Here is a 27,311-nt window from a genome sequence, read left to right as displayed (position 1 = left end):
AGGAGGTGGGAAGGGGGGAGTGGGAGGCTGATGGGGAGGGATGCAGCCCATCGGCAGGCGAGCTGCAGGGTGGGCAGCCGGAGGGGCGGCTTCCAGGGAGGTTATAAAGGCAGGAGAGGGTCTCTGAGCGAAGCGGGGGGAGTGAAGGCACCTACCCACCTCCGTGCGGCCCCGGTACGAAGCCCCGAGGATTTTGCAGCCCCGACGGCAGAAGGAGCCCAGCAGAAGCGGGGAGTGCTGCCGGCCATGCCCCGGGGAGCTGGGCGCAGAGAGAGTTAAGGATGGTGCCCAGCCTGCGTCCTGCCCTCCTCCTCCTCCTCTTCCTCCTACAGGTAAGGTGCTCGCCAGCCCTCTGCTCCCCCGGGGACCCTCCTGCCTCCCTCCCCTCGGCACCCTGCCCCGCTCGGTGTCTCCGCGACGACTTTTCCCTTTCTTTCCAGGAAGGGAAAAGTCAAAGGAGACACAAAGAGCCCCCGGGAAGGCTCCTCCACCTGAGCATGGGGTCTTGGCAAGAGCTCACAGCGCCCAAAAACTAGCGGGGAGGGGGCTAGAGCCAGGGACTCACCACCAGGTCCCCTCGAGAGCAGCCCGGCTCTCCCAGCAGCTCCCCACCTCACGCCTCCCAGTGAAACCAGCTGCCACCAGTAGCCCTTAGCTGCCCCCTCCCAGCAGCCTACTCTGGGGGGTGTGATGGATGGGGACAGCACAAATGCAAAGCTGAATTATTCCCCCGCCTTTGACTGATTTCCTAAAGAAACCTCTCCTTTTTCTTCCCCCACCCGCAAAGCTCAAGACTTTCCTCTCTGAATTGCTCACGGTGGAACTGGAGCCACTGCTAATTTTGCAGCTCTGCACAAAATGCAAATGCTTTGTCAGAAGCAATATTTTTTCTCCCTGAGGGCTCATCAAGAAAGCAAATGCTCCCAGCCCAAAGCATGTTCAGATCCCAGACCCCAGGGAATGAGGCGAGGAAAATGTTTCCTGAGCATTATTGTAACAGACCTAGGTGGGCAGTTAAACAAAATGGCCAAGTTTTTGATTAAATCTCTGTGTTGAGAGTGTTAAAAAATAAATAAATTTGCCTGTCTCTCTGCAAAATGCTGTCTCAGTGGCCCAGTTGTGACTGCAGAATTAAAAGGACGGAAAACACAGAGGGTCAGCCCGCACCGTTAGCACCTTTGTGGTTTGTACATGCAGGCTGGTTTCTTACCACCCAAATTTAGTTACACCTTTGGATAAAAAGTTCTCACCTGGGTGAGAAGAGCTGATGAGCACCCAGTGACTGCCCTGCCAAGTTGGAGCTGCCTTTTAAAGCTTCTTTGACTTTTAAATGCACAGCCCCATCCTGTTTTATAAGAGCTTTGTTTTTTTGTTTTGTTTTGTTTCTGGGGGGGAGGGAGGGTTGTATTCACTAGCTCAGGTTTTGCTCGGCTCCAGTGTAAGCAATGAAGGTGAGATAGAGCAGGAGCTCTTTCCCCCACCCAGGTGCCCCTTGGCTGGTACGTAGGGACACCGTGGGCAAAGCCACCACCCTGCTGCAATAGGGTTGGGATCCAGGATAAGGACAGCCAAGAGAGAATGACAGTTCCCTGTAGCTAACGTGGGAGCAAAAAGTAGTCAGAAAAACAGTGCAAAGGTACTGAGACACAGCTCCCATGCTCTGCTAGACCCCGCCAGGTTTGGGGGTTTCCTTAGCTGCTTCCACCTGTTCCCCAAGGGTGGTCTTCCTGTGAGGACTGGGGCTGAGTCCTCAAAACCCTTCAAGAGTTTGAGATAGAAACTATCCAGCGCTGGGGCTGGGGACAGAAAGAGGGTCACAAAAAGCAGCCCAGGCAAAGAGGAGTTTCCCCCAGCCAGCCCTGAGAAGAGCACCCAAGCTGCAAAACACTCCTTCACAACACACCCATCTATTTTGTCTTAAAAATATGTATAGTGAGTATTTAGATCCTTTTCTAGCATTATCCTACACTCTCAAAGTATGCAATGCCCTGGCTCCATGATTTTCCCAGTGGTGTTGGGACTGTCCCCAGAGTCTGGCAGCGCAGCCCAAGCTGTGGGCAAGGCCAAGCCTCTCTTGGGGACAGCATTAGCTAAAAGAAACAGGAAAACTTCAGCCTCAAGCAAGCCCATCCCTGCAGCCTGCAAGCACAGAGACCTGCAGCAGCTTGGCTCCAACAGAGCCAAGGGACAAGTCTCTCCTGCTTGGGCAGGCTTTGCATCCTGCAGATCCCTGGGCTGGCACAGCTAAGGTGTTCCCTGTGCATCAGCTCTAGTCCAGCATTGGTTTGGCCACCTTGCCATGCAGAGCAGACATCCCTTGAGAGGGTCGGACAGACAGACAAGGAGGCAAGCAGCTAACTCTGGGTTATTGCTCTCTGGCATCCTGCACATCATTTAAACAAACTAAACACGTGGTTGAAAAGAACAAGTTCGCATGCAGTGATGTCAGGAACTGATGATATTTTGAGGGCTGATAATACTGTAGAAATGTCTTACAGAGCCAAGGTCTGACAGTGGGGGATGGTTTCCCTTCTTCCTTGATCCACTCCAGCAGCAATAAGCCCCAAAACCAGCTCCCCACCCCTTTGCTGCTGTGTAGGACACAGAGATACAGACACTGGGGATCTTCTCCAGTCCTTGCATTCCTTAAAAGCTGGAGTAGATGAAGTGTGTATGAGCTCACCCCCGTGATTTCACATCTTCAATGAAAAAGTGAATGGAAATGGCACAGCTTGTTCCCAGAATAGCTGCTCTCTCGCCATAGGATGAATATATAGAAATGCAATGAGAATAGCCTGCACAGAAGGCTCGATCCTGCCCTGAAATACAGCCCTGCTCTCCAGAAATCCCACACGGAGCTGGCTCAGAAGTTAGTTGGGAGCAACCAGCTCAAGCTGAGGTCCGAGGCTGCAGCACTTGGAGAGGTTACAACTGTGTTTTTAACAGTTGGGGTTGGAGAAGGATATCCAGACCCAAAGCCAAGCACAAATCTTTAGTGGAAGTCCCCAAGTAAACAACCCAAACTGCCTTTCTCCAGTGCTTGAGAGTTGTTGCTCAGGAGCAGTTGGCTCTTTCCGAAGATGGGAGAACGTGCCCAGAGGCCCATCTGTTGTATTTTTTTTTTCCTCAACTGTATTTTTCCTAGCAATACCCTGGTTTGTCAATGAGTCACCCACGGAGAAGAAATTGCCTCCATTCAGACAGCAGTGGGCAAAGGGTGTTGGCCTTTTGCAGACAACAGTCCCCATTCCACCCTGAAATCCTGCACAGCTCAGCCTGAAAACGCGATGGCAAATGCAGCTGATGCTTTGCTGTGCTCAGGTTTTCCCCAGAGGTGAACGCAGATAAACTGAAGGAAAATTATAAGTGAATTGAATGGCAGATGTTCAGCCCAGGGCATGACCCTCAAAAGATGATGGGTGAGGGAGAGTCATGGGGCAGGTGAGATCTGGGTTGCAGGAGGCAGCTGGGGACAACAAATCACCCCCCGAAGTGAAAATATCTGAATGTACAAAGGTCCCATAATTAAAGTCTGCAGAGGACCCATAATTAAATCCTGCAGAAGAATTTAATACAAACGCCTCAGAAAAGCAGTCCTGTGGATGTGCCCATCACTCCACGTCTTCTCTAGCAGCCTTTGCTCTGGCCAACCCAGAAGCCATAGGAGCTGCTTTGATTTACAGCGTCTCCTTCCCCAACTCGCTTGTGTCTTTAGCTTCCAGCACCCAGATTACATTATTCTTTTTTCGCCTGTCCCCAAAAATCTGTGTCCCTTTTGATAGATAAATGAAGTCAGAATTATTTATGTGCAGCGAGAGACTGGAGTGTAATCCAGGAAAACCTTTAATTGCCCATAAATCAGGTTTTACAGGCACTCATTTAGCCTTGATTGATATTCTTTTGTTAGGTTCCGCATCCAGCATGCTCAGAGAGAGACTCCAAACAGAATAAATGTTCACACCAAAGCCTCTGTCAGAGGCTGGCCCTCTAACATGGCTAAATTCATATGTTCCCAGATTTTAATGCCAGATGGAAGCATTATCGCAGTCTGCTCCCTGTCTCCTCCCCCCCCCCCCACCCCGGGTAACATTAGCTATAGTACATCCCTCCAGGTTCTTGCTTTGAGCCTTGATCTGCTGCTTTGCCTTGATGCTCGCAGGGCTCTCGTTGTGGATTTGCACAAAAGCAAGAGAAGGAACAGCAGTTCAAAAAGCAGGGGCTTGAAGAAACCTTAAATCGGGGAATGGCAGAGCAGGTGACTGTCAAGGCATGGGGTCATACAGGGGGTTTTCATGGGCCGGGAGCTCTCTGGGGTTATCATTTGTGGCTTAGGACTTTTCCAAGGGATGAAAGCCCTTAAGGTGCTTAAGAAGCTGAAGTCAAGTACCTGAGGACAAAGGTGTGAAAACAGGAGACAGGGCAGGCTGGAGGCACCGTGGCCTCCTCCACGTGCAGCCGAAGGGCAGCTCTTTGGGTGAAGCTTTGCAAAGGCCACCTCCAGCTTGCAGCTGTGGTGTCGGCGAGTTGGGCTGCCGTGTGCCCTCCCTGCACACCTGCTGGTGTTGCTCTGCTCACTGCATTCAGCACCCCCAGTCTGGTGCCTTTTCCTGCAGGCTCATGTCCAAGAGCAGGATCGGTCCTCAAGGCAGGTCCAGGACAGAGACTGCTCGGCCCTTCCCCAGTCTGTATGTCCTAACTGTCCCAGGAGGGACTTTCTTCCATGCTTACTTTTGGGCAAGTGTGGAATGGTGTTACAGGGTGCCAGCAAGCCCAGCTGGGCTGGAGGGATGGACCAAGAGGTGTGAAAGGTCCCTGCAGAAAGGACACAGCAGGGTGGCTGGTGTTGCACCCATGTTGTGGAGAGAAACCATGGGCGTGTGTCCTTGGTTGAAGGAGCCAGCAGGGCAGAGCTGCTGGAAACCAGGTTTTAAGTGCCTCTGACCAGGAGCAGAGGCCATAAAAATTGTCTCCAAAGATAGATCCTTCTAGCCCAGGTGCTGTCCCTGAGTGGTACACACAGGAGGACGTGACACTCCCTTCCAGATGCCTTCACCCTGAGGGATTTCCTGCAGTGACTGAACCACTGGGGCTGCTTTCTGCTGCTCACAAACTCCCCCCCCCTCCACCCAACTGGGGGGGTCTCGGATGCTGTCACCATCCATCAGTCCCACTGACCACTCCGACTCTGAGCAAAGCCACTTGCTTACATCTTGCTAATCACTCTGCTCTCCAATTACAGCCCTGTTGGCCACGGAAAATCCAAGCCCCATCTTGGCTTGCTAATTAGGCCACGAGCCATCTCTCTCACTGCTTGGAGCTGTCAGCCCTTCCTGCCATGCAGATCCGATCTTGTTTGAGGCAATGAGATCTCAAGGGGGGGAGGACAAGCCTGTCTCTCAGTAATATGGGATGGGGGGGTGCCGTTTGACTCAGATGTTAATTCATTAATTAATATCTGTGGATTGCTTTGGAGAGAGAAAACACTGCAGGGGAACATTAATTCCTAATTGTTGTTAATTGAATTTTGCTGCTAGGTCAGTGGCAGGTCAGAGAGACGGATGCTCTGTGCACACACATGTGCGTGTGTGTGCGTGCGAGTTTGCTGCTCACACCCAGATCAGCAGCGAGATCCTGAGCATCCTTGTGCTGATGAGCTGGAACATCTTCAAAAAAAAAAAAATCAAGCAGTTCAGGGCATGGCTGGTGGGATGGGATGGGGACATCCCACCCTATGTGGTGCAGCAAAGCCTGAGCAAGATGCCCTGTGTGTTTCTGTTTCCCTTCTGGCCCAAGCTTGATGTGGGGGTGGGACACTGACCACTGCTGGTGCTTACTGTGGACGGCACACAGCAAATGCTGGAGCAGCAGGATGTTGCGGTGTCCCAGTCATGCTCTGCAAGCTCCAGGCTTAATCAAGTGTCCTCAGCATCTGCTGAGATGCCTCCACATGTGAAATGGAGATGTTAGCAGAGCCTGGGAGGGAGATGGGTGGCTGCTGAGACAACAGCGGTGGAGCCATGGGTGGCTCCAGATGGAGGAGAAGCTGTTGCCAGCACGGGGCCACGCAGTTCCTGGCAGAGCATCATCCTTGTGGGAGAATGCCCTGGCTGAGCAGGACCTCTGTGCAAAGTGGTTGCTTCTGCAAAAGCAGACTGCTTGTTTTAGCCTGCACAGCTGAACACTCAGCTGAAGCTCTCTGGGATTTTGGCAGGCTGGGAGAGGTCGCAGAGGTTTTCCTCACTGCAGAGCATGGTTTTCAGCAGCGTGTGTCAAAACAGGACAGAGAGGGCAGAGGGAAAGAGACGCTGGGGCATGCACGGCTCCATCTCAGCCAGGCTGGGACCTGCTGGGTGCCATGTGGCAGCTTACAGCAGGGATGCTTTGGCAGGCAGAGCTGTGCAAGGACAGAGCTTTGACCTATTCCTTCTGCAAAGACTGCAGAGGGGTTAAAGTAACCTGCGGGGGACAAAACACACAAGAGAGCTTGGCCATCAGGCTAAGGGGCAGAATGCTTTTGGTTCGTGCAAATCCACCTGGAGTCACTACCTTATCCCCTCCAGCTGCACAGCTGACGGGAGCAGGTAAAAAGTCTCTGGTGTGAGCTTTGGCCACATTGCCGTGAGACAACATTCAGAGTTTGGTTTAAAAACAAAAACTGATTGTTTCATTTTATTTTGGGGATTTTTTTTTTTTTTGATTTTGCAGTTTTAGCTCACTTACAAAGCCTGCCCAGACCCTGCACTCCCTCTCTCCATCCTCACCCCCTCCAGCAGTAGCTCAGTCCATGCTGAAGCCTGGTGCCAAGACTTCTCCCTGTGTCTGCAAGGAGAACAGGCACTGCCAGGCTGGAGCAGGCTGTGATTAGCACAAAAACATCCAATTAACACTTGCAGGCCTGTTCAGGTAGGCAAACCATCCCAGCCCCTTTGGGGAAGAAACCTTTAACCACAGCTGCCTGTGCAAAGAGTCACCAGATCCAGCTGGCACCAAGCAGAGGGGATCCGGCCCCAGAGCACCCTGGTTTTGTCACCTCTGGAATTCAAGCACTCTCATCTCTGGGCTATGCTTCATCCCCACTGATCCCAGAGCATCACTGAATGTGCTCAGATCCCCTTACAGTGCTTGGGGCAGGGATCTGCTGCCGGATCCCCTCTGCCATCTGGAGCAGTCATAACAAGGAAGCTATTCTCAGCTCCGCTTGTGTGTCTGCCTGACATCTCTCTTGCTGTCAAAACCAGCTTCCTAAGGCAGTAAATAGTTGTTTGGAAAAAGAGCAAGTGGGTGCTGAAGCTTGTCTCCCCGTCTGAATAAATTCCGCTAATGCTTTGGTAGGGTGCAGGAGATCTCTGGGTGTGCCAGCAAGAGGAGCCAGTGTTTGTATGGCTGAAGGGTATGGGGAGGACTGTGTCCTTCATGTGCAGGGTGGTTTTGTAGGTAAAAGGCACTCAGGAAGGGAGATCAGGCACGGAGAAAGAAGGCTCTGTGTTCAGCCTCGTCCACTGTTGGTGTCCATCCCCTGAGCAGAGGGATCAGCCCGGGTCACCCCTCTCAGGTGAAGCAGGAAGCAGGCAGCAGTGCCTTGCCCTTGCAATCCCTTTCCTCAACTTTAATTTCCCCAAGCTCCTGCAAAAGCCAAAGAAGCAGCAACCTGCAGTCCATGTGGCCATCTCCAGGTCATCCACCATGTCTGCCAACGCATCCAGCCTCTGCTGGCAGAGTCTCTAGGGTGTTCCTGCCACACAGGACCAAAGGGCTCATTGCAATTCCTACTGGAAACCATCATTCAGGAGCAGCTTTTTCAAAACAGCTCCCCAGGCAGAGGGAGTAAATGGTTTTCACTTCCAGAGGAGCTGCAGAGCTGCTCGGGAGCAGTTCTGGAGAAGCTCTTGCTGATGGGATAGTTTCTGGTCAATGCTTGCCAATACAGCAGGAACGGCAGTGCTTGTAGACAAGCCTTTCTCCTAAAAGAAAACTTCATCCAGACCTGATTGACTGGATCAGGTCTCCTTAAGGATGCATATTAGCATCTTCCCACTGACAGCTTACAAGGCTGTGATTTTAATAAGGTATTGCAAATCTGAGCGCAGTGTCAGGCTCGTCATGTTTCCCCTGCCTGCTCTCAGGATGCAAAGATGCTAAAACTAAAAATGTTGGTTAAAATGCTAAATAGCTCTGAGGCCTAGTGGGGGCTGTGCAGGGCTGCAGCATGAGTCGCTGGGGAGGATGTTTGGGGCAGAAGATGAATAATGGGTGGGAAACAGAGCAGAGAACGTTAGTCGCCCAGCCCCAGGCTGGGAAACCAGTCCCACAGACTGGTGCACATCCACCGTGCAGATTTTGGGGTGACATCCATCAAGACATAGGCAAGCTCAGATCTGACCAACTTGCTGCCACATCCAAGAAGGCACGGGGGAGCTGCATATTGTGTGTATAACCCTGCTACCATCTGATTTCTCCCCACACAGGCGTTTCTCCTCTGGGATAGCCCAGTGGCAGCCTCCATCCAAGAGCAGTACTGCGAGAGCCTGCCGCCTGCCACCAACCACACAGGTGAGTGTCCTGTGTCCCCAGCCTGCCCTTGCCTTGCTCAGAGCACCTGGGGCAGAGGTAGTCAGAGGATGGGGTGAGGGGGGGGTCTCTGGGCTGATCCAGCTCCTTTTCAGGGGGTGGGGATGTGCTGAGGCTGCATTGCAGCCCCGTGGTGAATGCTGCATCAGCACCTTTCCAGGGTGTCAGTTGAGGCAGGTGGAAGATGCAGAGCTCAGGAGAGCTAAAAATAGAGAAAGTAAATGTGCGTGGGGCTGAGTTGGGGGGGGAGGTAGGCAAAGAGACACCTGCCCTGTGCCTGCTCCAATGCTGCCCCTTCTCTGCATGTCCAAGGACACCAGGAGCCAAAGTGGTCCTTGGTACCAACTGGGGACCTTTGTCGCCTATGTCCATGCCCCACTATGTTACTGACAGATTTAGGGAGAGGAGCAGTGGCTGAGGGAGAGGAGAGGAGCTCCCAGGGACCAGGAGAGAAGCCCTCCCTGGCTCAGGGTTGCTACAGAGTTCATTTTCCCACAGTTGAAAGAAGACAAAGCGTGCACCGAGCAATTGCCCTGCTTGCCCCAGTCCCTGCTCAGCAGAGCATCCCTTGCTGTTAGGGTGACAAAAGTCTGATGGGTGGCTCCCTGCCACACCGCTCCCATTAGCAGCAGACTCAAAAGTTATTTTTAAGCAGTTCCAGCTTAACATCAGCTGATTCTGCGCCTGGCCCATTAGCAGAGCCCAAGGCATGGTGCTGAGGAGAATCCCCAGCCTGAGACATGGAGGTAGAAAGCTGAGGGTAAAGATAGGCTGGAGGTGGAAATGGAAATGCCTTCGTGTCTCTGTCCTGGGTGCTGTGCAGGTGGGAAGCCCGGTCATAACTCAGGGACTTTGCTCCCTGAAGGTTTCATTACTCTGCTCAGCAAGGAGTGTGTCCTTGGCCACATTAAACTGTGATAAATTTTGCATTTTTCTTCTTGTTACTCTCCCCCCTGGTGCAACCTGTGTCTGACTCTGATCCACGGCATCGTGGGGTGCAGCAGCCAAGCACCTCCAAATCTTCCCATGATGCAGGGTCTGGCCCATGGCACAAGCTAGGGTGGCAGCACCCCCAGAGCCTCCTCGTGCCCATCTCACAGCCCTCATCATCTGCTGCTGTCACCTCCGGAGCCTGGGGCAGAGAGCAGGGAGTGGGGAGCATTTTCAAGCAGCGCGTGCTGCTTTTTGCCAGCACTGGGTTTTGTTCAGTTGGGATTTGCCAGTGCAAAGCCGTGCAGGAGTGAGTGCGCCTCAGCCCCCGTCACTCTGGGATGGAGAACACAACAAGCCAGGCTGCAGATTTGCAAAATCTCCACTATCTGACCTGTCATGCCTGGGTAACTCGATCGATTTGGGATGGGAATGGTGCACGCGAGAGTTGCTCCCAGCTCGGGGAGGGGGCTTTGAGCAGGAGCTGACACTAATTGGCTTACGTCTGTTGTTTGGTAAGTGGAGCTCAGCGTCAGCCCTCATCCTTGGGGCCCATTTAAAGCCCTGCCTGATTTAGGCAGCAATTCTGAGGGGGAGATATTTACAAAACTGGCAACTTTGTTTTGAGGCTATTTAACATGGAGACTTGTTAGGATGATGCTAATGAGAATTGCAGCAAGGCCGCGAGACTTAATTTGTTAATGTCTGCGTAACCCTCGGGAAATGGCACGTGCTAACAACACGAGCCCACGGATCCTCAGGCACGTGGAGCGGTGGGGCATCAGCTGGATGCAAAGAGGGGCCATGCCACAGCGTTGCTCCTCCAAAAAAAAAAAGCCCAGCCTGGTCTCTCCCCCCTTCTCCCATTGCCAGTCCCTTCATTACTTAATTTCACACTTTTTAATGAGGATGCACAGCTGTGCAGTGCTATTGCTGGGTGCTGGCACTCTCCAAAGCATGCGCATCGAGCTGAAAAGGTCTCTGCTCCCAGCGGGGTGGTGCAGAGAGATCCGGGTGATGCTCACCAGCTTCATGTCCATCATCCTCTAAGCACCCTGTCCACAGCACAGGGTGGTGTCCCTTAGCATTCAGCCTCATCCAGAGCCCTGCACAGATGTGGTGGCTCAACCTGACTGAAAATACCTCTTGGTGGGCCTGAATCTGGCTGGTTGGCATCTGTGCATGTAGGTTAGCTGCTCCGTCACTGAGGCTGCTTTTCTGTTTACTCCTCCAGGCAGAAATTATATCAGGCTGGACCTGAGATCAACAAGGTGTATTAGAAAAAACAAGTCAGCTCACACCTCCAAATGTCTGGAAGCCAAAAAATTCCCAGGTTAGGCTTAATTAATCAAAAGAAATAATGAGGATCAACATCCCTTATCCAGGGTGGAAAGGTGCTGATCCCAAGGGCTTCATGCCTCCAGATCACTGCAAACAGCAAACTGTCTTCCTGAAGATTTTGGCTCCCCAGGGCCTGTGCACAGCTGCTTCTCCCTTTGCCCTGCCACAAAATGGCTCGCAGAGGGACGAGGTCGTTTCACCCGTGGGGATGAAGCATCCCGCTGTAGTCACAGGACAGTTTCCCACCAGGGTCTTTTCCGGGGAGAGGAATTAAGAACCCGAGCAGATGGGAAAGCCTCTTCCTAATTAATAGATAAGGCTTTTCCAAAGCAGCCCAGCAGAAAGCACTCGAGCAAAGCGAGTGCTCCCAGGGTTATTTTGCTTTTCATAACATTCAAGCTTGGATCAGCCCAAGGAGCTGGCACCCAATTGCTAATAGTTCTGGCTGCTCCCGGCTGCATGATTTACCACTTTAAGCCGTTAAATTGTTATCACAATAAATTGTTATCACAATAAATTGTTATCCTCAATCTCATGTGTGTGCCCAGGAGTGAGCATGGAGCACAGCTGATTTCTTCCCAGGAAAGAAGTGCTTTGGGCCAGTGCATGTTCAACTAAAGCAGAGGAAAATGACACCAAAGGCAGAAATGAATAAAAATGTTTGTTTGTTTTTTAAATGAGCCTTTTTCAAGGGCAGAAGGAAGCATTTAAATAAAGCAAATTGAGCTGGTCCAGATGCAGCAAAAACTGGTGGCTGAGAGGCATGGGAGAGCAGCAAGCAATGCGAGCATTTCCTTCACATGTGCTTTTCTGGACAGGTCTGGAGACACATTTTGCAGCAGGTGACATTTTGACCAGGAGCCTTCCCACCCGCTCCAGCCCCACACCACTGACACCACGACAGCCGTCCCTGCCCGAGCCGCAGCTCTTTCATTCACTCTCTGACTCCTCCGGGGAAGAGACTGGAATTTAAATTCATAAAGGTCAAATTAACAACATCACTGCCTCTCTTCCCTTCAGCCTTGTTGGCATCTCTCCCACTGATGCAGAAATACTAATAAAAGGGCTAAAGAGGCAGCAGGGAGTCCTGGCAGGGGCTTAACACCAAGGGATTGCAGTGATAGGCTCGGGAGCTGAAAATTTTGAACTCACCTATATGAAAAAAATCAGGGTGTTTAAAGTGTATGCTGGTATTGATAAAGCCATTCTGCTCCATCGTCTGGGAAACAGGGATGTCAATAGAAACTTGCTTTTATTCATAGGTTTTGTTGTAGTGGAAGAGGGAAGACAGTGATGATTTGAGGTTTTCTGGTAGGAAGCAGCATGCTGGCACGTCTCAGCGGCAGCTACACCAGTTAAACTGCACTTTGGACTGAATGCAGTAAAATCCTTGCCAGCTGCTCCATTCCATTTTAGCCAAATCAGAGAGGAAACCTCTATCAGCAAGGGATTGCAATCCTTTGCTCACCCACCAGCAAAGCCCAGGCGAGACCAGGGAATAAACCACTGGCTGCTGCCCTTGGCTATGACACAACCCCAATCACACCATGGGGCAGATCAAAACAAGATCTGCCCCAAACCAACCCACTACATTACATATTCTGTACAAAGATACAACCCCAATCTACCACATTATATACACAATACATATATATGATTCACATAAGCTTGATGTGGGTCAGTCTCAGCTGACAGCATCGTACAGATGCATCCCATCGATGGCAGAAGCTAGGCGTGGTGCCTCCTGTTTATCCTTCTCCAGAACAGCAGCAAAGACCTCAGGGGGCAGCCAACAATGGTGAATAGCAACAAGCTGAAAATTCATTACGAAGACACTTTGCTATCATAATGCTTAATTAGCCTGTGTAATTATTTTTCTTTGAGGATCATGAAACTTGAATGCTTGGGAAGATTGCTGGAGATTTTTCTAAGGTCTGGGCTCTTACAGAAATAAATAGTCAGAATACTGACTAAAGCAGTGCTGGATGTAGGCTGTGAGCAACAATTGGGGTATTTTGAGACAACCACAGTGTTCCCAGACATGCTGGGTATCCATCCTCAACTCAGAGGGAAAGCAAATAGCTCCAGAACCCCAATTTCAGCCCCATATTGATGTAAATTGCCCCTCGGTGCCTCCAGGTGTTCCTCATAAACATTCAGCACCTACCCCTCCTGAGCACATCAGAGCCTTTAAATAGGAGCATCCCCACCAAAGCCTTTATTTATTACGCCTTTTAGGGATAATAAGATATAGAGTGGCTCCTTCTGCTCTACCAGCACGGTAGAGCTGTCTGGGGGCATACATTTTTTTCACATTGTGGGTCTGCCCTCCAGGTGCTGCCTGCAGTGAGTGTATTTTGGTTCGACATGGAGGTTAAGCCCTGATTATTAAATAAAGGCCCTCAGAAGTGATTGCCAAAGCAGAGGATGTCAGCCCGCTTCAGAAATGGTCACTGAGGCCGTCAGGGTGGGCAGAGATGATTGTGGTTGAGTAAGATCTCCAGACGGGTAGAGATATGAGCTAACACATCTCAGCTCTTACTCAGCCACCTGGGACACCTGAGATGAATAACTGTATCACTCTCAGCACGGAGTGAGTCTATGATTCAGTTTTCTGTTGTGTCTCCTTGCCCCTTTTGCATTGTGCGGAGGCAGAGAGGCTTTTCCTCCAAGCAGCTGTAACTTGCTGGGAATGCAGAAACAAACTGCGATGCTGTGTGGCTGCGAAGCTTTACTGGGGTGTGAGCTGGGGCTGTGTTTATTGACACTGCTGCATCAGCACAACTTTTGCTTTAGCCCTCTTCATGCCATGCTAGTAAGGGTTTGGTGGTGCAATCATGTCCCAGGCCTCCTGGCACCAGCTTGACGGCACTGCAGCCACGCGTCTGGTGGTGCTGGCACAGGACAGGCTTGCTCTGTCCTCTTTAATTTTGTTCCAAATCTTCTGGTGGATCAGCTGGGGCCAGGGCACTTTGCCCTGCCAGGCTTTGTATGTCTGTGTGGCTTTAGCCTGGAGCCATCTCAGGAGTTTGAGTTGTGGAGGAAGGCTGGGGAAGGCTCTTTTATAGAAACAGAAGGGAATCTGCTGTAGTTATCCTGATGCAGTTATGTTACGGCTGTCTCAGGGTAAGTCCCTGGACAGGCATTTTTATTTTCAGGAGAAAGGAAATGCTTTGCTTTGTTCCAAAGCTGCAAAAGCCTGAGGGAAATAGGGTGAAAAGGGATTTGGATGACTTCCCCTGTGCCACGTTCCCTGTCTCAAAGCAGGACCTGATACAGATGCTGCGTTTCTGTGTAGGAGGGAGCAAAGTCTGGGGGATTTGTGTGCACGTAGGAAAGTCCCTGACCTTTCCTGCTGCAAAGACCAAAACTGTGGCTGCACCGCCAACAGTACTGAGAAACCCGGAGCAGGTGTCTGCAAACCTGGGAGAATAATCCCTCTGCAAATAGGATGGGCCACGAAGCAGATCTGAAAGCATTTAGCACTGATACATAGCATTTCCATGCTAAACAGAGCTCTAAATGCTGGGAGCTGCATGCCTCTGGGGAGCAGCTGGAGCAGACGGTCCTGATGGACAAAGGGGACATCACAGCCCTCCCGGCACTCTTCTCTTTCACTGGTTTACTTTAACCCTTCCCCAACGAGACTTTCCTCCCTACATGTTGGACAACACAGCATTTCTATGATTCAGAAAGTGGGTGAAACATTATAGCTATATTATTATATATTATATATAATTATAATACATATGATACAAACTAGATTCAAAACTGTCTGGATGGACCTCCAAATACCATTTCCAGCAGCACTGGGGCAAAGCCTGCTCTGCATCAGGTGCAGTTCCAGGAGCTTTCCACAGCCTCACACCACTGCAGCCCCAAGCCCAAATCCCACCCCATGCTGTAACCTTGATCTGTGGTACACAGAGGGGATAAGGTCCTGGTGATGCTGATCCACCTTCTGCTGGCTCTGTCCACCCCGCATCCCCACCGTGGTGGGATGTGAGACCCATCTGCTGTCTTTGTCACCTGGCAGGTGGTTGCAGTGCTCTGATGGGAGTGCCAAGCAGTATTAAATCAAGTGCTTTGGAGAAATATAGAGGTATTATATCCAATCTTGAGCAGAACTATAACAGCACAATGCCTTTTTGCCTCATCACATCATTTCCACAAACTTATGGTTTTGGTTATTAATGGTATTACAGTGGTTTTGCTTTACTAATTGGAAGAGTGCTGCTGCCAGCCTCTGGCTCTGCTGACTTTTAATTGCTGAGTCTTGCTGCTTATCCCCCATGAGCAGCCTGCATTTGTGCCCCAGCACAACCTCTGGGAGGCAAGAAGAGAAACTGAGGCATGGGAGACTGGAATAAAATGGGGGCTGTGCTCAGCCCCCAGGAGGTCACAGGGAGACTTTTTGCCATTAGCATTGTGCAAACCACATTTTCCCATACCGGGTTACTCCAAATGAGTATTTCCTACTGCAGGTATATGGGTGGATTCCCAAGTGGCTAATGGGGGAAGGGAGGGGGGGAGCACTCACACTTTAACTTTGTCCTTAGTAGAAGCAATCACCAGTTCTTTATCTGTATGAGTATTATAAAATTTTAAGCAGGGACTTCATTTCCTATGACCCCCCTATTTCTCTGTCAAGTTTAGGTCAGACACCTAAGGAGCTCAACAGTTGCTAATAGATGCAGATGAGCACGGACATGCACCCTACATGCGTGATTAAATGCACCTTTTTTCCCAAGAAATACTGGCTTAGAACAGTTAACTTAAAGGTTGCTACAGCAACCATACACATTAGGAAAGCTAAAAGCAAAGGTCACTGTTAAAATTAATTTCTCCCTACAAGCTATGGAAGGCAGAAGATAATGTTCTGCACACTCAGATGTTTCCCCAGCTCACACACTTGGAAGTTTCTTTCTCTTCTGAACCAAACCTTCCTTTTCTTCACACTGAGAATTTGCTCTAAGAGTGTCCCAAGAAACAACAGTATCAATTTTTCAGATAAGCGATGAAAAAAATACTACACTTCCCCACCCCAAGAACTTTCATCATGCTAATAAAGTAACGCTTTGCTTTTCTGTTCTGCTGGTTTTTTAGGCAGCTCTACCCGTAAGATGTCTTGGAAAAGGCTTCCAAATAGCGACCTGCTCTGTGTCGAGTCCTAGTGGAGAGGAAACGCTTTGTTCTCACACCCGAGGAGCTGCAAATTGGGGGGAGTTTGCCTTTGGAAATGGCAATGTCTGGCTCTGTGCTGGCAGCACAAACATCTCCTTTACCCAGGAGCGGTTTGCACTGAACTCTGCCCCTTCCTGGGTCTGTTGCCTATCATCCATCTGCTGCCTGCTAGGGATCGCATTGTATTGATATCACAGCCGTTGTGCCTCCTACCTCACTTTGAGATGTAGCTAGGACATATTTAGCTACAGTACATGTTGTTCTAAATATACACAAATTATACATAAAAAAGCCTGCAATCTGGCCTACCTAATGTCTACATTAACACACTTGTGTAGCTGGGAAAAGCACACAAGTCCTGCTTGAAATCTGAAATAGCAGCGGCAGACTTGGAGCTTTCTTCTTGGGAAAGGCAGGAATAGACCAGCAGGGATGGGCAGGAAGGAGATGTTGGAGCCAGGAGACGTGAGAGGCTTGAAGGAGCTCTGAGGAGTGTCCCACCTGCACCAGGATGGAGTTATCACAGGGACAGTAAAAATATGGCTGTAGCAGGGCCAGATGCCAAAGTCATGGCTGAAGAAAGAAGAAAGGCTGGAGGATCAGAGCAGGGGACCTCAGGTGGAAAGCTGGGTCAGAAAAGCAGCCTTGTGCAGAACCAGGCTTAACTTGGGTGCTGAGGCAGAACCTGGGCAATAGATACAGAAAGGATGGATCAGTCAGCCCCTGGGGAGCCTCAGCACAGACAGCATTTGGCGTCTGCCTTAAAGCTTCCCTCAGAGCTGAGCTTGCAGCAACCCATCGGCTCAACTGGGACCAAAGCCCCAGCTCCCTGGGCAAACCCTGAAACCGTCAATGGCCTGGAGACCTCCACTAACCTTCAACCCTTCTCCCCACCAGGGCCCCAGTGCAACGCCTCCGTAGACCTGATTGGCACGTGCTGGCCCCGGAGCGCAGTGGGACAGCTGGTGGCTCGTCCTTGCCCTGAATATTTCTACGGTGTGCGGTACAACACCACAAGTAAGCTGGGCAGCACCGCTGGGGACAGGGTGGGTAAGGGATGGGGGGTAGAGACACAGAGACACAAGTGACAAAATGTCCCTGGGTGCAGAGGTTGTTGAGGTGCTCTGTGGTATGTGTCAGCCAAAATGGGAAGAATCCTTCATCTCAAATTTTGGAGAGCGAGATTGTATAAGGAGATGCTCCTGGGCATGCACTCATGAAGGGGAAGAGGGCTGACGTCCCCATCTTGGGGACAGGGAGTGAAGAGGAAGCCTGCCCTGCTGTTGGAGGTGCAACACAGGTCTACAGCCCCCAGCTGAGCAAGGACACGGGGACCTTGCAACTCATCTCCCAGCACGGGTGACTGAGCTGTCACTGCCAACGACGTGCTGGGAACAGGGGATGAAGTGAAGGCACTTGGAAAGCCCCCAGAGCCATTCCTAGCACACAGATGAGTTTCTGTCCACCCAGATACTACTTCTGGTGAAAGAAACATCTTGCTTCATGCAGAAAACATCACATTTTCTGTCCCACACCCTTTCACCGCTGCAGAAGATCACACGCATACGGCTCCTGCTTGGCAGCACCGTTCATGCAGCTGCAGGAGTCTCCTTGCATTAATCTGCACTTATGCCTGCCTAAGAGCCATCCCTGTCCCATCATATCGCCCTGATGAGGCTCGTGGTCTCTCCTTTTAATAGCAGAAGCCCAACATCGCCCTGGTGCTGATGTTAATTGGAGGCTGCTCTGGGGCCGTCAGAGCTGTGCCTTCCCAATTAGCCTTGCCTCCTCTTGCCATCCTTGCTGGGAGGGGAAGAAAGCTCCTAACATGGAGAGGGGAGAGCAAACTTCATGCTGCCTCTGCAGCAGCACTCACTGGACGGTCGGTGATTGCTGGAACAAACGGAGGCGTTGTTTTTGTGCTGCTCCTGCTGCATCTCAGTGGTGGGAGGCATCGGGGTATCCCAGCACTGAGGGACAGTGCTGGTGCAGACCCAAAGCCCTTGAGTGGGACTGAAATGTTCCCATTAAGTTGTAATTGCCTCTGATTTCCAGGTTGCGTAGGGAGTAGAAAGAGGCTTTTCCAAAAGCAATTCTGTCCAGGTCTGGAAACACCAGGATAGGCTTTCAGATCTTAATGCACCATATTTTCAGACCACGAGTGATTTGGACGGCTTGGGGAATCATCCCAAGGGACAGATCTTCTTGAAAGCACTTCCCCAGGCCTTGCTCTTTCTGGGAAGAAGGAAAAAAAAAAAAAAAAAAAAAGAAAAGCCTCCTTTCCTATCTGTAAGCCTTTCCTATCTGTAAAGCTTTATAGAACAGTGGTAGCACCTGGGGAGTTTGATCCTGTGGTCTCAACTGAGGCAGCATCTGAGCTGGCTTCAAAGGAAAAGACACCACAGGCTTGAAAACAGAGACCCCACATTAGTGATGACAATCAGGTTGCATCTGCATGTTCGGGGTTTGTGCCCATCTCCAGGTGCTGTTACCCCCCTCTGTGCACCCTCTCTTTCAGACAATGGCTACAGGGAGTGCCTCGCTAACGGGAGCTGGGCCATACGGGTTAACTACTCCCAGTGCCAGGAGATCCTCAGTGAGGAGGTAGGAGCTTGGTGGTCCCTTATGCTCTGGACAGGAGGGTGAGGGATGGATGTTGGAATTCTGAAGGGCACCAGCACCCAGGTCAGGAATGGCCCAAGGGATTTGTGGAGCTGGGTGTACACCAGCAGCCAAGTGTACAAGTTTGCATGAGGCATATATGACCCTGTCCTTGGTGTCCATTTTCATTCCCTAGGGAAAATTTTACCATTCCTGGTTCCTTTCATGTTAAGCCAAGAGGATTTGCAGTGTGGGGTGTCCTCGTCCTGGGCTGCTCGGTGCAGATTAGCATGTCCTCGAGCCCCATTACCCTCCTCTGCTTCTCCAGCTCCTTCCCAGTACAAGAAAACAGTGCAAACCTCATCCCTCCCTGCTGGCAATGTAATAAAGGAGATATTTAGGAAACTGAGAGGGATGAAAAATGGGTACCATGAATTACAAGCCCCTGAGTAGGTCAAGGCACCCCTCAGAGCAGTGGAAAAGAGATACAGGCTGTTCATTTGCAGTTGATAAGCACCTCTGGTATTTGGGATGCTGATATCTCTTGCCAGGAATGGTTTTCTCACTCAGTTAATTGCTAATTCACAGGTTGGATGAGTGCCTAACAGCAGGAGCAATCAATTAATTTAATTATCACTCATGCCTTCCTGTGATCCCTTGCTCCCTTTGCCCACATTCAGCCCAGCCTCTCAGCTGCCCCTAGGGCTAAGGGGAATGAACTGAGACATCAGATGTCATGTTGCTGGAGAGCTCAGATGAATTACAGCAGGATTTCCCCAGATGATGGCTCAGGGATGCCCCAGTGCTGAGCAGGGCTGCTATAGGAGCAGCAATCCTGAGCTGTCCCAGTGTGGGTAGGATGTGAAATGCCTGAGCCCATTGTGTGGCCAGGTTTGTGCATTTCTGGTCCAAATTAGCCCCATCTGACCAACCCTGGTGCCTTCCAGCCTCTTCTCCTCCATCCTGTACTAGGTGGGCTCCAGTGGGCTTCTGAAAGGGGTCCCCACGTCTGCAGAGCAGCTCTGGGAGGTGACATGGTGGAGGAAGGGGGATTGTGGGGTGCTGGGGTTTCTGCTGACCCCTTCCCTGTCTCCTTTCCCCCTCCCCAGAAGAAAAGCAAGCTGCACTATCACATCGCTGTCATCATCAACTACCTGGGACACTGCGTCTCCCTCGGGGCCCTCCTTGTGGCCTTCGTCCTCTTCATGCGCCTGCGGTGAGAGACCTGACCTGCTGCCCTGCTCCTGGCAGGGGCATGAGCCCAGAGAGGTCACCCCACAGCCCTCAGGATGGGGATGGACCTGGAACCCCTTTGTTTTGCCATGTCCCCCCCCCACGGCTATTTCTCTCTCCTCTGGAGAGATCGTGCTTATCTTCAGTGCCACATATGGCCCTGCTCTCCCCTGCAGCCCAAATGGGGTCAGTCCCCAGACCCTCACCATTATTCTGATGGTGCTTTCTCCCCCTGTCTGCAGGAGCATTCGGTGCCTGAGGAACATCATCCACTGGAACTTGATCACAGCCTTCATCCTACGCAACGCCACGTGGTTCGTGGTGCAGTTCACGATGAACCCAGAGGTGCAAGAAAGCAACGTGGTAGGTGCAGCCCAGCCCTGGGGTATGTGGGGAGCTCAAGGATCCCAGAGACAAGGCCAAAAAAAGCATCTTGGGAGGTCAGATAGGGTTGCTTGGTGGCTGGAGGACAATGAAAGTCTATGGGAAAGCCAGGCTCAATTGCTGTGCTGAGGTCTGTGTTGCTGTGTGCCTCGGTCTCCGCACTGTAACACACCCCTACTCTTGCCTTTTACTGTGGCAGCATGGAAAAAATTGTCATGGTCTGTTTGGGGCATGGCCCCAGTGGGAACAACAATGCTCCATGGGAGGTGACCAGTTTATTGTCTCTGAAGTAGCTCTGCTCTTCACCCTGTGTCACCTCCTAACCCCCTCGGCAGGCGTGGTGCCGCGTGGTCACTGCCGCCTACAATTACTTCCACGTCACCAACTTCTTCTGGATGTTCGGCGAGGGCTGCTACCTGCACACGGCTATTGTGCTCACCTACTCCACCGACAAGCTCCGCAAGTGGATGTTCATCTGCATCGGCTGGTGTGAGTACCAGCGCTTCCCCTTTGCCCAGTGGGTGGTGCCCACCCCCATCCTCTGCTCCTGCTCCTCTTCCACCTAAATAGCTGTGAAAAGGCTTCCAGGAGCAGGAGGATGGGAGTTGCATGTCTGTATCAGTTCGCCCTCTGCAAGAAAATCACCGTTATAGCATAGCCTGGTTGTGATATCACACCCCTGAGGCCCATCTGTGTGTTCATCCACAGGTATTCCTTTTCCCATCATCGTCGCCTGGGCCATCGGGAAGCTGTACTACGACGACGAGAAGTGAGCATCACTGCTCCCTGCCTGCCCTCTACCCCAATTCCCTGTCTGTCGGTCATGCCAGGAGCTGTGCACCAAGCGGGCACAGATCCCACCTGCAAGGGCTCATAGGAGGCAGGGTACACGGAAAGGGTGGGAGGAAAAATGATATTCTTCCATTCTTTCTTTTATCCCACCTCTAGGCTCTTTGTGACACGAGCCCTGCCTGCTGCTGCATTTTTTCCTTCAAACTGCAAATGAGATTTTTAAAGGGGCAAAAGGCTAGATTAAGACAGAGCTCCTACAAAGTGTTTGCTAAATGGAGCTGGGATTTAATCTACCAGTAGAGACATAAACTACCACCACCTGAGCCATTTTCACAGAGACTTGTTAATGGAGGACTTAACAGGAACCTGATGAGTTCATCACGGGGATGGTGGAGCTGAAAGGAGCCCGCTCAGATGAGTGGCAGCTCGCCTTGTTTTGCACTGCTGGTTTTGCCCCCTGGCTTCAGCAGCCCTGTTAGACACGGGAGAAGCACCAATTTAAAAGAACCCAACTCTCAGGACACTGATATCTGCATGAACTCCTGCGGGGCCTGCTGGGGACAGAGCCACCCTAGTCCTGTGTGTGTGTCATGTTGTCCTTCCATGCCCCAAAATAATGAGTTCCCATAAAGACCCCATACGTGGGGGGTCTCGGAGAAGCTATTCTATAGCAGCTACTCACTGCTACAGCAAATTAAGTCTTTGTGCCTTCACCCTATGGACAGCGACCTACAGACATAATGTAAGGGCAAGACTAAATCCAGGTCGCTCATGCTGCAGGCTTGTCCTTAACACCTCTTGTCCCTAACACCACATGTCCCCAACACTGCCTGTCCTTGCCTTGCAGGTGCTGGTTTGGGAAGCGAGCAGGAGTTTACACTGATTACATCTACCAGGGTCCCATGATCCTGGTGCTTCTGGTAAGAGCAAAGTGACCTTGTCTGCAAATATTGGGTCCTCCCACCCAAACTGGACCTTGAGCAAATTTGGGCACTTAGCCCAAAATGAGAATCCATGTGTGTAAATCCTAAGTCGTCAGACTTAGGATAGGCTAGGAGGGTAGTCTGGAGACCTTGCTCAACAGGGATGCTCCCATCATCAAAATCCCACAGGCATCAGTGAGTCTCTGCCCGGGCACTGTTTGGGTGCACGTTGGTGCTTTGCCAAGCATCAGGAGCTGCCTGGGGACCTCATCCTCATGCCTTGATCTACATCAGTTTGCTGCTGGCTGAGCAGCAATGCTTGAACCAGAGGTCACACAACCCCCTCGGGCTTCCCTTTTCCTGGAAGGGACAAAAAGGAGCAGGGCTGGCAGGTCACAAGCAACAGTGCAAGGCATTTGACTAACAGGTCCAGAACCAAGCACAGCTTTTTTTTTTTTCCCCTCCCTGCCCAATGCTGAGAAAACCTGAGAGGCCATTAATCACCAGCACCAAGCAGCCTCCCCTCCATGTCCCTGAATAATCAAGACTGCTTCTCATTTCCCAGCCCGTCAGGTAGCTGGGCCACCTCTGATCTGTGCCAATTGCGCTCAGCCCCCAGCTCTGCCAGCCCTGCTCTCATTAGTGGATCAGCAGCCAGGAGATCTGCTCCCTGCTGTGATGGCAGCCAGCCTCCCCAAATCTTTTTGTCAGCCTTATCATCTTTGTCCCCACTTTCCTTTTTCTTCCACCCTTCCCTCACCCATCTTCTGGGGTGCCCTTCTGCCCCTGCTCCTCTGAGTAAACTCCTAAATCTTATTGGAAACATGCTTTAAACATGTTAAATGCAGATGTCCTGCCCCTGTGCAAGGAAGGCAGTGCAGGTCATAGTGAGAAGCAGGTCCACGTGTACCATACCAACTGCTGCTTGCTTTTTTAGCTGCCCAGGCTTGGTTCAGGCTCAAGAGATGTTCCCAGTTACCCTGGCACAGCCCATTTCCTCTGCTGTGGAAATAGAAGAGAACAGGGGGAGCCGACACTAACCAGCTTCCCTCTTCCTTCCAGATCAACTTCATCTTTCTGTTCAACATCGTCCGGATTCTCATGACGAAGCTCCGAGCCTCAACCACATCAGAGACAATTCAGTACAGGTAAGAGCATGGAGGGAGAGAAGGCAACTAAGCAGAAAGAAGAACTAGAAACAGTATTGGCAGGACTGAGGGGGGACAGGAACAGCCCCAGTAGCCATGCAGCAAGGGGATGGGACTATGGAGACATCTAAGAGCACCTCAGATGCTTTCTGAAGACACATGGCCATTGCTTCTGTGGTCATTTGAGAATCCTGGTGGAGGACAGCTGGATCAGCCTTTGGAGGGAGCTGAGACCTTTTGCAAAAACATCTTCTGGGGGGACCCAATCAGCTTGTTGGGGTCAGGGCTGCAAATCCTGGCATGGAAGTGAGAATTGAATTGCCACGAAGCGAAGGGTGATGAAGGAGCAATGAATTGAGGCCACCCCAAAATCTGCTCATGGAGCCACAGGAAGGCAGCACGCAGCAGGAAGATTTAACCATTCCCTGCTGCAGAACATGTCACAGGCAGCTTGGAGGCACACGGTCAGAGCAGCTCTGGAGCACCTGGAAGAGGAGAAGAAACCTTGGACTTTGACCGTGCTTCACCAGATTGTTTTCTGAGCAGGGATCAGTGAATCTCACTGAGTTCAGAGAAGTAGGTTTGGAGTCGAGGGTGGCTTTTTTCAGCTAAAAATGGAAAAAATTCACATGCTGTCACTAGAAGATGCCAGCTTTCCTTGTCGCAGAGTATTGAGCTCTGGGGTGAACAAAGTTGAAGACTATTGAAATAGGCTGGTTTGCCTCAGGCAGCAATTCTGAGAGAATTTTTTTTTCCAGCATTTTCCTGCTTTTGGCAGGGAAGATTTTTCACCCTGGGGCAGAGGAACATCTCCATTTCCCAGAAACATTTTGTGGGACAGGAGAACTTGGACAGCTTGAGTGGGTATAAACTGTGCAGTCCTGCTTAACCCAGAGCCTGGAGGGCTCCTGCTCACGTTATACGATGGCTTTTGGTAAAAGCAGATGGATACTCCACTGCTGTGACTGTTGCCCTGGGAAAGCTATATCAGAGCAGGTTACGTCCTTTATTTTTAATCTCAAATTCCTCTTTCTTTTTTTGTTATGCTCCAGTTTGCCAGCTGAAGCCCCCTCTGTCCTCAGTTATTGCCAGCTCTTCTGTGCCATCTGCCAGTTTGCATCGGTGGCTGGGGCTCTGCTGTAGGTCCCATCCTACCCAGACCCATCAGGGATGACATTTGGTGCATTAAGCTGCTGTTGGAATCTGTCTGTTAACAGAATTTTTAAGAAAGAAAAAAAAAAAAAATGTCAGCTTGGCACTGTTGTCATTCCCTAATCAAAATGAATGAGATACTGAGCCCCTACCCTTCCTGTGCTCTCTTGCATCAGCACAATCACTTTTCACAAACAGCACTTGTAATCTCATCAAGAAAAGATATCAAATTAATTAGCTGAGATAAGTTTTTCATAAACCCGTCTTGATAGGTTTGAATTATCTTACCCTCCTTAATTCCCTTTTAACCGAGCCCTAGATCAGCCAGGCAGTCATGTCACAGCAGCTGAAGGTCGGGTCTCATTTACCCACCTGCTATCCACCACCCGTCCTGGATGGAGAAACCAAAGAAGGTGCCTGCTGCACAAACCAGCCCAATCATTTGAGGATTACACTGGGAAACAGCCCAACTCTGCTCTCTCCTCCCCTTGCCACTAGTTGGTCCAGACCCAGCCCCACCAGTCCCAGTGATGCTGGTGCTGGGAGCAGGCTGGGGCCAGTCCCCGTGCCCATGGCCATGTGCTGGTGGCTCAGCTCAGTGGTTTCTCCCCCAGAAAAGCTGTCAAAGCCACGCTGGTGCTGCTGCCCTTGCTGGGAATCACCTACATGCTGTTCTTCGTCAACCCGGGGGAGGATGAGATCTCCAGAATTGTCTTCATCTACTTCAACTCCTTCCTGGAGTCCTTCCAGGTAAGGTCCTCAGCTTTGGCCCCCATCCCAGGCCCCCACCAAGGGCTGTGGAGGAGCACAAGGTGTGACTTATGTTTCACCCTGCTGCATCAGAAACACTGACCTCCCCAAACCTCGGGGTTGCTCCAAAGCCACTCAGCCTCGGGGTGGCTCTGCCGTGACTTTAATGTTTGTCTCCTTCCAGGGTTTCTTCGTCTCCGTCTTCTACTGCTTCCTGAACAGCGAGGTGAGCACTGGGGGTGCTTGGGGTGTTTGTGCCCATCCTTATGAGAGGATGTAGGCTCAGCCTGAGGCTCTGCCCCTGCACAGGCACCTAGGTCCCCAACTGAAGGTGTTTGCAGAGTCAGGCCGGTACCTCCAGCTACAGGCACATGCACAGGTTGTACCTAGATGGGAAACTGGTTGTTGCCTGGCTCTGTTTTTCATCCTGCCAGTGGGATCTGGCATGAAATGGGAGTTGTTTTTCATGGGAAATTGAATATATGGTTCCAGCTCCTTTTTTTTTTTCTTTTTTGGTGAGAATAGCCCATGAGTGCCCCATCCAAATCAAACACAGCTGACAGCTTCCAGGGCTTGGCAGTGTGGACAACTGTCCCCAGCCTTTAAAAATTATTCCCCACAGGCTTCACATTCATTGTGGCTGGTTTGGTCACTGGGTTGGGTTTAGTAGGGATGCTCAGCCTCCAAAAATGTGAGAAACTGAGAAATTTTGTTGCATCTTTCACATGCAGCAAGAAAGGCAAGGCTCTTGGGGAGAAGTGTCAGCCCAAATGGACCGTATCTCAGAAAAATATGTTTCCCATTGTTTCCTCCTAATTGGAGGAGGAAAATCCACCCCTGAGAATAAATGTTCTGGGGGTGCATCCATGCAATTTGATGGATCAGAAGGGTCCAGAGCCCCATCCCTTTGTACACACTCATGACACCTCTCAGGTTCTGATCCAAAACACACCAGCAAGCAAAGGAGGTGAGAGCAAGGGCTGATCCTGGGACTGATCCATTCCTCCTCCTCCTAAATGCTCTCACACCTTTGCTGGCTGTGATACAGCAGCTGAGCAGGAAGGCAACCAGCAAAGCCCCAGGGACTGGCAACATAAAAAGCATTTTAAAGCTCCAGAGATGATGCAGACCCCTCTCTTTTTCAAACTTCTTTTCAGGAATAAAAGGCAGCTGGCAGCATCCTGACATAACAGGCTCAGCTGTGCTAACTCACTAATGCAGTACAATAGCAGTATTAATATACAATATACATATATATATACCATAGGAATTGTTGATGTAGGAGGAAAAGGAATTATGCCAGAGCTTGCTGGTGGGTCAGGAGCACCTCGTGCCATGCAGCTCATGGTCCTTCAATGATCTCCATCCCTCAGTCCCATCTGGGCTGGCTGGGGATTTTGGTGTTTGTCTCAGCCGCTGTCGATGAAAAGGCATTTCTTCAATATTCATCTGCCATGCAAAGCACTTGGGCAGCTGTCAGCCAAGACGGATGCTGAAGAAATGCCACTAGTGCAGACCAGAGAAGCCATAAACATCCCCAGCTGTCACTCATATCCCTCCTGGCCTGTCACAGCAACCGTGAGGATAGCTGGTGCCTCGGAACAGCTTTGGAGCCCAGTTTGATGCTGGACCTGAGTAGTGAGACCAGAAAAGAGGAGGGGGAATGGGATGTCTGGGTGCCAGCAGGACCAGGCTCTGTGCCCTGGGCTCGCCTTTGCCATGGGGGAAAGACCACCCTGCTCTTTCATGGTTTGACAGAGGAAGGGGTTAAACGAGCATGGGATCTGACCTCCAACCCAGCCTAACTTAAAAGCAGGATTTGCTTCCTGCACCCACCACTTGTTAGGATGAGACATTTCTGTGCCTCAGTTTCCCCACAGGGAAAAATAGCACAACACCCCCAATTTCCACCACTTTTTGCAAGTGGGGGTGCAGATAACCCCTTCACAGTGCCCATAGCTCAGTGCTTGCAGGCCTTTGGTTCCTAAATGTCCCCTCTGTGTCACCTCCAGGTGCGATCGGCAGTGCGGAAGCGGTGGCACCGATGGCAGGACAAGCACTCCATCCGCGCCCGCGTGGCTCGTGCCATGTCCATCCCCACCTCCCCGACCCGTGTCAGCTTCCACAGCATCAAGCAGTCCACGGCCGTCTGATGAGCCGGGAGCCAGCTGCCCAACGCGATGGCATCCCCGTGTCCCCCCCTGCGTGGGTTCCCCGGCACGACGTGGGAGCAGGGTCCTGCCCGCAGAGGGTGCACGAACTCGCTGCAGCTGTGGGAAACCCTACGGAAGCTCCTGTCCTGCTT

At 51.2% G+C, this 27,311-nt stretch overlaps 1 protein-coding gene across 3 annotated transcripts; it reads left to right on the top strand.

The window, feature by feature from the left end:
• Positions 1-27,311, top strand: CRHR1 (corticotropin releasing hormone receptor 1). 3 transcript variants are annotated; one of them, XM_068661036.1, is made up of 13 exons: positions 1-332; positions 8,466-8,550; positions 16,921-17,040; positions 18,542-18,627; positions 19,734-19,840; positions 20,100-20,220; positions 20,577-20,730; positions 20,950-21,010; positions 21,881-21,953; positions 23,019-23,104; positions 24,871-25,006; positions 25,191-25,232; positions 27,019-27,311. In XM_068661036.1, exons 1-13 carry the CDS (start codon positions 282-284, stop codon positions 27,157-27,159), a joined length of 1,263 nt encoding a protein of 420 aa, XP_068517137.1. In that variant the 5' UTR covers positions 1-281; the 3' UTR covers positions 27,160-27,311. The 3 variants fall into 3 exon arrangements, with proteins under 3 accessions (XP_068517137.1, XP_068517139.1, XP_068517138.1); XM_068661038.1 differs by lacking the exons at positions 1-332; positions 8,466-8,550; positions 16,921-17,040; positions 18,542-18,627 and adding an exon at positions 19,380-19,515; XM_068661037.1 differs by lacking the exons at positions 1-332; positions 8,466-8,550; positions 16,921-17,040; positions 18,542-18,627 and adding an exon at positions 19,459-19,596.

The sequence above is a fragment of the Anas acuta genome, chromosome 25, assembly GCF_963932015.1.
Source record: "Anas acuta chromosome 25, bAnaAcu1.1, whole genome shotgun sequence".
Classification (NCBI taxonomy): Eukaryota; Metazoa; Chordata; class Aves; order Anseriformes; family Anatidae; genus Anas; species Anas acuta.
This window is presented reverse-complemented; position numbering and strand designations above follow the sequence as displayed.